At 41.2% G+C, this 12,174-nt stretch overlaps 1 protein-coding gene across 4 annotated transcripts in view; it reads left to right on the top strand.

Annotated features, from left to right (window-relative positions):
- Positions 1 to 12,174, top strand: part of ift74 (intraflagellar transport 74) — a 135,990-nt gene that overhangs the window by 47,412 nt on the left and 76,404 nt on the right. For all 4 annotated transcript variants that reach the window (XM_059643796.1, XM_048527166.2, XM_059643803.1 and 1 more), the window contains exons 8-9: positions 5,693 to 5,831; positions 9,197 to 9,259. In XM_059643796.1, coding sequence (XP_059499779.1) covers positions 5,693 to 5,831; positions 9,197 to 9,259 — 202 coding nt within the window. The remainder of the gene's footprint in view (positions 1 to 5,692; positions 5,832 to 9,196; positions 9,260 to 12,174) is intronic.

Genomic DNA, 12,174 nt, shown 5'->3' with positions numbered 1-12,174 from the left:
CACTTGGTTATACGTTACATTTGAAAGTAACATAACACAGGCTGATGTTTTGGGCCTAGACCCTTCTTCAGAAATGGGGGAGGGGAAGGGGATTCTGAAATACATAGGGAGAGATGGGGAGGCAGACAGAAAATGGATAGAGGAGAAAATAGGTGGAGAGGAGACAAACAAGTCAAAGAGGTGGGGGTGGAGCCAGTAAAGGTGAGTGTAAGTGGGGAGGTAGGGAGGAGATAGGTCAGTCCAGAGAGGACTGACAGGTCAAGGGGGTGGGATGAGGTTAGTAGGTAGGAGATGGGGGTGGGGCTTGAGGTAGGAGGGGGATAGGTGGGAGTAAGGAAAGTTTAGGGAGGCGGAGATGAGCTGGGCTGGTTTTGGGATGCAGTAGTGGGAGGGGAGATTTTGAAGCTTGTGGAATCCACATTGATACCATTGGGTTGCAGGGTTCCCAAGTGGAATATGAGTTGCTGTTCCTGCGACCTTTGGGTAGCATCGCTGTGGCACTGCAGGAGGTCCAGAATGGACATGTTATCTGAGGAATGGGAGGGGCTGTTGAAATGGTTCGCAACGGAGAGGTGCAGCTGTTTAGTGCGAACCAAGCATAGGTGTTCTGCAAAGCAGTCCCTGAGCCTCCGCTTGGTTTCCCCGATGTAGAGGAGGCCTCAACGGGAACAGCAGATGCAGTCTACCATATTGGCAGATGTGCAGGTGAACATCTGCTTGACATGGAAAGCCTTCTTGGGGCCTGGGATGGGGGTGAGGGGGGCGGTGTAGGGACAGGTGTAGCACTTCCTTCGGTTGCAGGCAATAGTGCCCGGTGTTGTGGGGCTGGAGGGGAGCGTGGCACAGACAAGGGAGTCATGGAGAGAGTGGACCCTCCGGAAGTGTCGGAGGATGATGCGTTGGTTCTGGTGGTTGGTGGGGTGATACGTAAGGACAAGGGGGTTTCTGTTTTGGTTGTAATTGTGGGGAGTGGGTGTGAGGGATGAGTTGCGGGAAATGCGGGAGACACGGTCGAGGGCGTTTTTGACCACTGAGGGGGGAAGTTGCGGTCCTTGAAAAACGAGGACATCTGAGATGTACAGGAGTGGAATGCCTCATCAGGGAGCTGATGCGGCGGAGGCGGAGGAATTAGGAATAGGGGATGGCATTTTTGCAGGAAGGTGGGTGGGAGGAGGTGTATTCTAGGTAGCTGTGGGAGTCAGTGAACTTGAAATGGATATTGGTTTTTCGGTTGTTGCCAAGAGATCAGAGTTGCAGGAAGGAGAGCGAGGTATTAGAGATGGCCCAGGCGAACTTAAGGTTGAGGTGGAAGGTGTTGGAGAAACGTTGAACTGTTTGAGCACCTCGTGGGAGCACAAGGCGGCGCCGATATAGTGATCAGTGTAACAGAGGAAGAGGTGGTGTTTAGGGCCAGTAGCAAGAGCGATTTTTCTACGTAACCTACAAAGAGGCAGGCATAGCGTGGGCCCATTCGGGTACCCATGACCACCCCCTTTGTCTGTAGGAAGTGGGAAGAATTGACAGAAAAGTTGCTGAGGGTGAGGACGAGTTCGGCTAGGCGGATGAGGGTGTCAGTGGAGGGGGACTGGTCGGGCCTGCGGGGCAGGAAGAAGCGGAGGACTTTTAGGCCATCTGTATGGGTAATGCAGGTGTTTAGGGATTGGATGTCCATGGTCAAGATGAGGTGTTGGGGACCAGGGAATTGGAGGTTCTGGAAGAGGTGGAGGGCGTGGGTGGTGCCATGGATGTAGGTAGGGAGTTCCTGGACCAAGGGGGAGAAAATGGATTTGCGATAGGTGGAGATGAGCTCGGTGGGGCAGGAGCAGGCAGAGACAATAGGTTGACCAGGGCAGTCAGGTTTGTATGAACAGCAACTCATATTCCACTTGGGAACCCTGCAGCCCAATGGTATCAATGTGAATTTCACAAGCTTCAAAATCTCCCCTCTCCCTACCGCATCCCAAAACCAGCCCAGCTCATCCCCGCCTCCCCCACATGTCGTCCCGTCCTACAACCTATCCCCTCTTCCCACTTCAAGCCCCACCCCCATCTCCTACCTACTAACCTCATCCTGCCCCCTTGACCTGCCCATCCTCCCTGGACTGACTTATCTCCACCCTACCTGCCCCACCTACACTCACCCCTACTGGCTCCATCCCCACCTCTTTGACCTGTCTGGCTCCTCTCCACCTATCTTCTCCTCTATCCATCTTCTATCTGCCTCCCCCTCTCTCCCTATTTACTTCTGAACCCCCTTCCCCTCCCCCATTTCTGAAGAAGGGTCTAAGTCTGAAACGTATGCCTTCCTGCCCCTCTCATGCTGCTTGGCCTGCTGTGTTCATCCAGCTCTACACCTCATTATCTCAGATTCTCCAGCATCTGCTATCTCTGTACTATCTCTGATACATTTTTTTCATACAAGTGGGACTAGTTTGGTTAATGAGATTTGAGTGGATCATTTGATGAAAAGGATAGATGGACTGCAAAGAGATCTCTCTTACATTGTCATATGGTTTTGGGTTAACTAAAAATGTTTGTAGATCGCCACAAATATAGGCAAGTGGTGGCCAAATTTGCCCCTGAAAGTCCCAAAAGCCTAGCAAAATTCAGTCCTGAGAGTGGCAATTTAGAGAAAAACACTTATTTGTGGAAAAGTTGAATCTGAGTAGCTGTCCTTCCAACTACTTACTGTTTCTATCCTGTAATTGCTGCTGAGTCTCATTAGTGGGCCTAGCAGCCAACATAGGAGAGGAACAGCCTGTAACTCCTCAATTGTGAGAAGCCAGTAAGAAGGCAAATGGTTGTGAGGAACTGGGGCAGAGTAAGGAGAAGCTTGGGTCTCAACTGTGAGCTGAGATAATGGGAACTGCAGATACTGGAGAATCCAAGATAACAAAGTATGAAGCTGGATGAACACAGCAGGCCAAGCAGCATCTCAGGAGCACAAAAGCTGATGTTTCGGCTAGGCCTGAAACGTCAGCTTTTGTGCTCCTGAGATGCTGCTTGGCCTGCTGTATTCATCCAGCTTCACACTTTTTTGTCTCAAATGTGAGCTGCTGTGCTGTTGCCGGGGCTTCAGTGTCACTAAGACAGAGAAGCAAGAGATGTGGGGAATGGTTGGGAGGGAAGCTGCAAGAGGAGATCCCAGTTTTAAACCTGTCAAATAGAGATACATTACAAACCAGGAAAACTTGAAATCACTAAAGTATTGCAAATGAATGTATTATCTCTAGTTAAAGGTTAAATATATTCATGAGCTACTGCCAATCCTTATGTTTAAATCTGTGATTGAGGTCCGAGATGCAGGAAAAATAATATTAATTGCCTGGTTAAAATTTTCCAGCATTGTGCATAAATAATGGAAACATGTTAGTTTTGATTTCACCAGGCTGTGGAAGATGTGTTTAAGGTGATGGCTTTTTAATGCATAAACGTATAGGCCTGTTGTTTTCTGTCAATTTAAATACGGTGACATCTAAGAAATGAATGCTTTTCCTGTGCGCTGTTGCTTTAGGTTTAATGGTGACTTGGTAAATTATTAACGATATTGTTGAATTCTACCAAATGGTACAATCAGTGGGAGGAGCTTTTCTCTAGTCCCATTACTCCATACTCTGTTTTTCCCCACTTCCAATACAGCTAACTGTATGCTTTCTTCATTAGACTTAGAGTTTTAAAAAATTCTTATTAGTAAATACTAAGTCAACGATGCTTTGTAAACTACAAATTATTCCACAATGATGCAATATTGCAATACATAAACGTTTACCTGTCCAAATAACTTCAAGCAAAGACTCAAGTTTACACCTATTCAGACCATGGGAGTTAGCACTGCTGCCTCGCAGCACCAGGGGCTAAAGTTCAATTCCACCTTCTGGTGATCATCTGTGTGGATTTTGCGCATCCTTGTGTCTGCGTGGGTTTCCTCCGGGTGTTCCGGTTTCCTCACACAGTGCAAAGGTGTTCAGGCTTGGCGGGTTGACCATGCTAAATTACCTATAGTGTTCAGGGACTTGCAGATTAGGTGGGTTATTGGGTATAGGTCTGTTTGGGATTCTGTGAGGGTCAGTGTGGACTTGTTGGGCCAAAGGGCCTATTTCCACACTCTAGGAATTTTAAGATCTAAGAAAAGGCTTTCCTGTCTGCAGAGATCCAGAAAAGAACACTTATGACCATTTGCTCTTGAAAGCAAAAACAAGGGTGAAGTAACAGCACAGAGGCCAGTATCCCACCACCAAGTCATCCTTAATTTTCTTGTGCACAGCACACTGGCTATCTGTGGTTAGCCTCCTTGGAATTAGTCCCCTGAACTGAGGGGATTCTAATCTCCTGGTTATATTGATCAGCTAGGGCTTTCTAGATTGGTCCAGGTTAACAACCCCAATCAAGGATCTGGTAGCCAACAAGATCCAGCTGGTTCCAATCATTACAAAGGGTACATTGTGGAACATTTGGGTGGCTGGCATTCTAGCACGTATATACCGGTGTTATCAACATGGGTAGATGCCTCTGGGGGTCTTTGCAAATACTGTTAGCTCAAAAACATAACAGGCAATTCCACCTTTTCAAGTGGACAATTGGGTTTCACACTGGATTCACTACAAATCTGCTTCAGAAACAAGAGACGCAAGCTGAGCAGCTCCTTTCTTTGAACAAGTTTACTATTGAAAAATCCCAAACTTGCAAAACACACCACAAAGGAAAGCCATAAAACCTAACCATTGAAACAGTCAGATGTTTTCCTGAAGTGATTTCAAGCAGTGGAGACCAAGAATTATCTGGAACCATGAGCTTCCTAAAAATAAATGTCTGTTGAAAAGAATTTCCACTGTTCTTTTAGTGACGTCTTTAAAAAACAAATCCGGATATCAACACTACTTCAAACTTAAATGCATAAAAAGTATAATACAACAGACTAAGTGTGGAGAGGATTTTTTTTTAATGGGAGAATCTGGACCTATGTCACTATTTTAAAAAGCATGGGTCAGCCATTTAAAATTAAGATGAAGTGATCTTTTTTATCTCTCATTGGGTCATTGGAGCACTGTTGCTGAACAGGTGGTGGAATTTCAGTCCTTGAATACTTTTAAGGGAGACGAAGATATATTCTTGTTAAACAAGGAGTAAAAGATTATCAGGTAGGCTAGAGTGTATCTTGAGGTTATACTTGAATCAGCTACGATCTTATTGAATGGCAGAGCAGGCTTGAAGAGTTGAATTAATGACTTGTTAGTATGTTCATATTTCATGCATGAAATAACTACATTTGGAATAATTCTGCTTCTGTGAAAAAACAAAATCCTATTTGTCAACACAAATGAAGAAGGTATTGTTACTCTATGACTGCATCGCGTAATAAGTGAGTTAGTAAGAATAAAAAGATGGTCCCCAGAAATCAATAAGTAGCCTTCAAGAAGAGTCTTTGGTATGGCAGTTACCGAGTGGGCAGTGGGGGAAGAAAAATTATTTTTTGCTGTGAAAACTACACTATTTCTTTTCCACAATGTGAAAGAACTGGAAACATATTTTAAAACATTTGCACAATCTACAAAAGAGTGCATTTTCTGTTGTCATTTTATGGTTCAATTAGCTGCCATTTGAATAAAAGCCTTCTTTTGCAAGTCTGGATTCCATTTTATGTTTTAAACCACAGTAGAATGTTGAACTTTCGTGAATTTCTTCTTGCCTGCAGAAAAGAAGACCTCATTCGCGTCATTGATGAAGAAATTGAACGAGAAAAACAAGTTGCAGATACCATCATCAAAAACATGACTGAAGACAAACAAGCCAAGTTTATGAAAATGAAATCAATTAATGAGCATTTATTACAGGTGTGATTTTTTTTACTGAATCAGGTGATGATTTTGAATACAAAATGTGAGAATCTGAAAAATTTTGAGAGTTTTCACTAGAAAATATGGAAATCACACCTCATCTGTGGGAGAGAATCACCTTACTTGATTGGTATTTGCATCAAATTCACATCGTGTTTCCTGCACTATGTTCATGCTGTAATTTGTTATGGACCAGGCCACACCCCCCTCAAAATATTTTAAGAACGTTGCCTAGACCTAACTTTTTCTTATTTTAATGGCAGATGTGGAGTGGGTGTTCCAGGTGTGACGCAATTGGCCAAACCACTTGGCTTTAAGCAAAACAAAATTTATTTAAACGCTACAGTTCAAACACGAACAAAAGAAAACAGAATTTAGAGTAACTTCGCTATTAGAAAACCTAAGTGACCCAATACAGTGACGTAACTAATTAAATGTTCCAATGTAGTAACATCCCATAAACACGCCCTAAAAAAGCTAAATTCAGACACAGATTCTTATAGGCAGGAGGGAACAACATACAGAGAGAGATTTCAGGGTAAGTCAGAGGAATCCTTTACTGAAGCTTGCAACACTTCTGGTACTCAAAACATCTAGTGACTGCTACAAATAAAAAAAACTAGAAAAAAAACCTGAACTGGGAGAACTGGCTACTCTCTTTCCATTGTTAAACTGTTACTCCCTGGACCCTTCGCCATCTCCGCCTTTTCATCGTCTCTTCAAAAAAAACGAAGGACAAAATAACCTTTTTAAAGTGACAGCATCGTCACAAATTGTATGCCCATTTTGTACCAACAAGAAAAATGGGAAGGGAGTGTGACTGTTGCAATAAACTACATCCTTAATTCGGCTTTCATTTATTGTTTTCTTCATTGAAATCTAATTTTATAGACTCAGATACAAATTTGGTGAATATCTAAACGCACTTCAGCTCAAATGTTGACCTTTGATTCTAACAAAATAATTGTTTTATTTCTTTCTGAATAAACTGTGTAGATAATTCTGATACTTTACCTAAATAGAAACATTGCAGCCCTTGCAGTTGGGCAAGTATTGTACATACTTTCCCATTGATGCTTTTGAATTGGTGTATCTTTCCTAACTTAATGCAGGTCCTTTCTGACCTCCTGCTTCTAACAATTTTTTGGTTTTCCTTTCAGTGCAATTGCAATTGTGCTTAAATGATGTGCAGCAGCATGATGGCCCCAGAAAACCCACTTTTTGAATTGTGTTATTATTTTTGGGCTACTTTGTGAAGCTTTATTCTGCCAACCTGTTTCCTCACATTTGATTACTAATGGGTTTCAAAGAGTTGTAGATCCTGAAGTTCCATTTTGCTATGTCACAGAACAGCAGTCACTTCCCTGCTTTATTTCCTAAGTGCCATTTGTTCCTTCCACCAGAGAACTCTGTTGAGTGTTAATTAAAGTGAGTTTTCTCACTCAGATAGATATAATAAGATAGCATTCATTCACAGCCACAACATATGTACACAATTTCTGGAAATCTGTAAAATGTGTGCAGTGAAATTCAAAAGAAAAGTATGAATGGAAATCACGCTCAGCAAATTCTTTTAACCATTTTCATATGAGCTTTAACTATTTTCATGTGAGCTTCTCCAAGCAGACTTCATTTAGTATTGTTTGTCAGTTTATTTCTTGGAAACTTTTATTGACAGCCCCATTTTCTCGAATGTCAGTTCATAGTTGAAGCATACCATGTATAAAAGTAACTGAAACGGCTTTATTCACTTGAATCTTGCTCATAATATTATTTCTTGTTGGTCAGATGATCATAAAACTACTTCTTGGCCTCTGATTAGTACACTCCAAAGGGATATTTGGACAGCTTTTATAGGATGAAGTTTCACTAATGTTTTCCTGTTTCGTTTGTAATAAACTTTTCCTGTTTAGCTAGATGACAAAACTGTTTCAAATTTTGGATCTTTAATATGTAACATAGAGTTCAGCATCTGTTAATTAAAATTTCAACCAGAATAAAGAATACTATATTGTACTGATATTAAACGGAAATTACAATAACACAATATGCTTTAAGTAAATGAGATAGTAGGAACTGCAGATGTTGGAAAATCTGAGATAACAAGGTGTTGAGCTGGATGATCACAGCAGGCCAAGCAGCATCAGAGGAGCAGGAAAGCTGACATATCAGGCCGAGACCCTTCTTCAGAAATGGAGGAGGGGTAGGGGTTTCTGAAATAAATAGGGACAGAGGAGGAGTCGGTTAGAAGGTGGATAGAGGAGAAGATAGGTGGAGAGGAGACAAACAGGTCAAAGAGGCGGGATGGAGCCAGTAAAGGTGAGTGTAGGTGGGGAGTTAGGGAGAGAGAGTTCAGTCCAGGGAGGACGGACAGGTCAAGGGGGCGGGATGAGGTTAGTAGGTAGGAGATGGGGGTGGGTCTTGAGGTGGGAGGAAGGACAGGGTAGGGAGGTGGGGACAAGCTGGGCTGGTTTTGGGAAGCGGTGGGAGTGGAGAGATATTAAAGCATGTGAAGTCCACATTGATACCACTGGGCTGCAGCCTTCCCAAGTGGAATATGAGGTGCCGTTACTGCAACCTTTGGGCAGCATCGTTGTGGCACTGCAGGAGGCCCAGGATGGACATGTCACCTGAGGAATAGGAGGGGGAGTTGAAATGGTTCGCGACTGGGAAGTGCAGTTGTTTAGTGTGAACCAAGCATAAGTGTTCTGCAAAGTGGTCCCCAAGCCTCTGCTTGGTTTCCCCGATGTAGAGGAGGCTCACCTGCACATCTGCTAATACATACTGTTTATGCTGTATGTGGTATACTGTATCTGCTGTTCCCATTATGGCCTCCACTATGTGGCAATACACAGCTGAAGCCAGGAAGAACCTATGCAATGTAGCCTTCAGAGCAATTGTGGATTTCAGCAAAGTATACCAGAGTTGGATAATGCACATTTGTGAGACACGTGGCGGCTTCCTACTCCTTTTTAGAAACAGCAAAGGTGAAAGGAAAAAGACATAATGATAGAAGGGAAGTTCAGAAGCAGATGGCAGGAAAGAAGCTGGAAGTTGGAAAGCTGAATGAAGTATCTTGTGCACTGGTTTTGTAGTATGCGCATTTAAAACAAAAAGGTGTTTGGAAATACTTTGCAGTCTTTTTGTAGATATTGTTAGCTTCATGTAAGAGAGCTATAATTTCTGTACATGGAAAATGTGCACATATCACATTACAGAATAATTTTGTTCTGACATAAACGGTATCATATTCCTCAATGTCGTACAAAAGCTTTTAAATATCTGCCTAGTGTTATCCCTGTGTTTGATGATAAAGTTACCACTAAAGCTGCTCCCTTAAAATCTTCCTTTCATCTTTTCAGGAGTTGGATGCTCGGCAACAAGAACTAGACATATTGAACACAAAAAAGGAAACACTCGTGGCTGTAAGTGTTTTAAATATTTTCATTTCCATTAGTACTTTATTTAACAGTTCATTGTCCAAACTCCATGAAAAAGTAACAATTCGCATTGTTACCTTGAATATTGTAATTCTAAACTTGAGGTTAATTGGCAGCATGGAATTGGTTCTGATTTGTGTGAACAAGACATACCTGGGTAATTTTACATGTTTGGTAGATGCCATTGCTACAGCAGTACTGAAACAGCTTCGTTAGGAGCATGACAAGTTCTGGAACACAAATCTTCAATACTTTTGCCAAAATGTTATCTGGTCCCATGACATTTTGCAGTAACCAGTGCCTTCAACTATTCATTGATATTATGTGAAGTGAATCAAATTGGCTGAAGACAATCTGAAATGCTAGAGATCTCCAGAGGAGGAGGCTGAAATGGATCATTCACTTGGCACATAACAGCGGAGAATTATTGCGCATGCCTCCGTCTTACCTTTTCTGGTGATGCACTGGCCTCCCCCATCATTAAGGATCAATCATATTTCTGGAGCCTACTCCTCCAGTCAGTTTATTAATTGTTCACCACTGTTATGGACCTGAACAAACACACTCAAAATATGTCAAGGAGATAGCCTGGACCCTAATTTTTTAGTTTATTTAAAGGCAAGTGTAAGGTGCTATGTTTCAGATGTAATTCAATTGGTCCACCACTAGGCTTTAAGCAAAACACATGCTATTCTACAACACAGCTAAATTCAAACAAAAAAAGATAAATTGGCATAACTTTGAAATATTTAATAAAATTATGTATTATTTCACTACCAATCATCAACTGTTTCGCTACTGTAGCATCCCATAAACACACCCTTGGTAAAGCAAATTCAGCAAAACAGATTTTCCTCACCTGCTGTCTCCCTTCCACTCCCAGAAAAAGGAAGACCAAAAGAAACAATCTGGCAATGGAGATCGAACTCAGAGTTTTGCTGTAGCAGATAAAGAGCTGTATCTAACAGCTTCAACAGCCAACTCCAAACCCCCAACAGAAAGAAAAACTAAAACCCTGGGTCCGTGTGAGCCTGACTCCACCCATGCTTCTTTTGTCTAATTTAAAAAAAACACTCAGGGAGCTCAAAGCTGTTTACCTGCTACACCTGAGGTAGACACTCTGGACCGCTGTGGCAACACCTCTCTGCAAGAGAAACAGTACAGAACAAATCACTCTTAAAGGCACAGCACCACCACACCACCAATCAAGACTTGTAGATTTATAAATAATGAATGGATATCAATATAGTCAGCTTTATTTTCTACATAAATGCTATTTTAATTGTTATCCTTAGCTTTGATTCAGATTTGATCATTTGTCATTGCATCAGGTATGTTAATGATTGCATTCAGGCCCAAGCATTGTCAATAACCAAATCATACTGGACTAAGTCAACAGTTCCTTCAGACCAGTCTTGAGGATTGCCTGTTGCCTCAAACATCTGCTGAGTAGCTCCTTGATCAAATTAAGATGAAGCTTCAATAATTTCAGAATCTGGGAGTCACAACAACTAATTTATTTAGTGCTTTAAATATACTAAATCATCCCATTAATATCATGTCCCAATGCGCTTCACAGGAATATGATAAAGCAGACAGGAATATTATAAAGCAGGATTTGATACCGAGCCAAGCAAGGTGATATGAAGCCACTTAGTCAAAAGATTCATCCAGGAGTTAATTTTTTAAGAAATAGCATAAAGATAGAAAGCAAGCTGGAGAGAGAGAAATGTCCAAAGAGAGATTTCCAGAACTTATGGCCTTAGCAATTGAAAGCACATGGTTAAGAATTGTTAAAATTGGAGTGTTCAAGAGGCCAGGTATCTTGGAGGTTTGTGAGGCTAGAGCAGATTAGAGATACCGAAGGCTGAGGCCATGGAAACAATTAAAGACAAGATTAACAGTTTTGAAATTAAGCTATTGCTCAACCAGGAGCCAGGAAAACATGCACAAGGGCATTGAGTGAACTTAGAGCAAAAACAAACATGAACATCAGTATTTGAATGACCTCAGTGAAATAAGAATGCCAATGCCAAATGTAATCTTTTGTGGGAATTTTTAAAAAATTAATTCATCAAATTTTATCATTTGATCTTTGCTGCTTCCATCCTGATCTGATCTTTTAAGAAGAGTTTGATGAATATATTAAATATAAAGCAAGCACCCTTTAGGGTAGATCTGCTTAGACTTATTTGACTGTTGTGACCTCAAACAGATGATGAATTTCAGGACTGAATCAAATGGTTTGATGTTTTCAAGTATCAAGTATAGCAAAACTTGTAGTCATTCAGATTTATATCTTTGTTAATAAATGTATTTTAATGTTCAATTTAATGTACTTCATTCATTATGTTGACATTTTGTGATTTTTAAAGTTGCTGATGCATATAGATGTCCAATTTTAATACAAAACAAAAATAATAATAGTTAACGACTGAAATGTATCTATGTTATTCTTCCCTTCAGCTATTTTGGCTACATAGCAATGAGTAAACAATGTACAATTGCAGTAATTTTATGATTGATATTTAGTAGCACTTTATTTTACTTCCTATTTCCATGAATCAAAAGTCCCACTACCTGATATAGAAAATGTAATTGTGATTCTTGATCATTCAGCAAGTTTAAATGTCAAGAGAAAATGTAGAATCCAACAAGTCAAATAGATCAGAGAGAGTAAAGGGCAATTTAAAACTTGTAAATGATGTAGTGGTGCAACATCTTTTAAACTGCAGCACAAAGTTACAACATATTTACAGCACAGAAACAGGTCATTCAGCCTAAAGGTCTATGCTGGTGTTTATGATTCTTATTGGCCTCGTCTCACTTTTGTCTATCTCCATCAACATTTCCTTCTCTTTATTTCTCCTTTCTCTTTATTTCTCCCTCATGTCTATCTA

The sequence above is a fragment of the Stegostoma tigrinum genome, chromosome 3 (assembly GCF_030684315.1).
Source record: "Stegostoma tigrinum isolate sSteTig4 chromosome 3, sSteTig4.hap1, whole genome shotgun sequence".
Lineage (NCBI taxonomy): Eukaryota > Metazoa > Chordata > Chondrichthyes > Orectolobiformes > Stegostomatidae > Stegostoma > Stegostoma tigrinum.
Note: the sequence above shows the minus strand (reverse complement) of the source record. Positions and strands in the feature narration are given on the sequence as shown.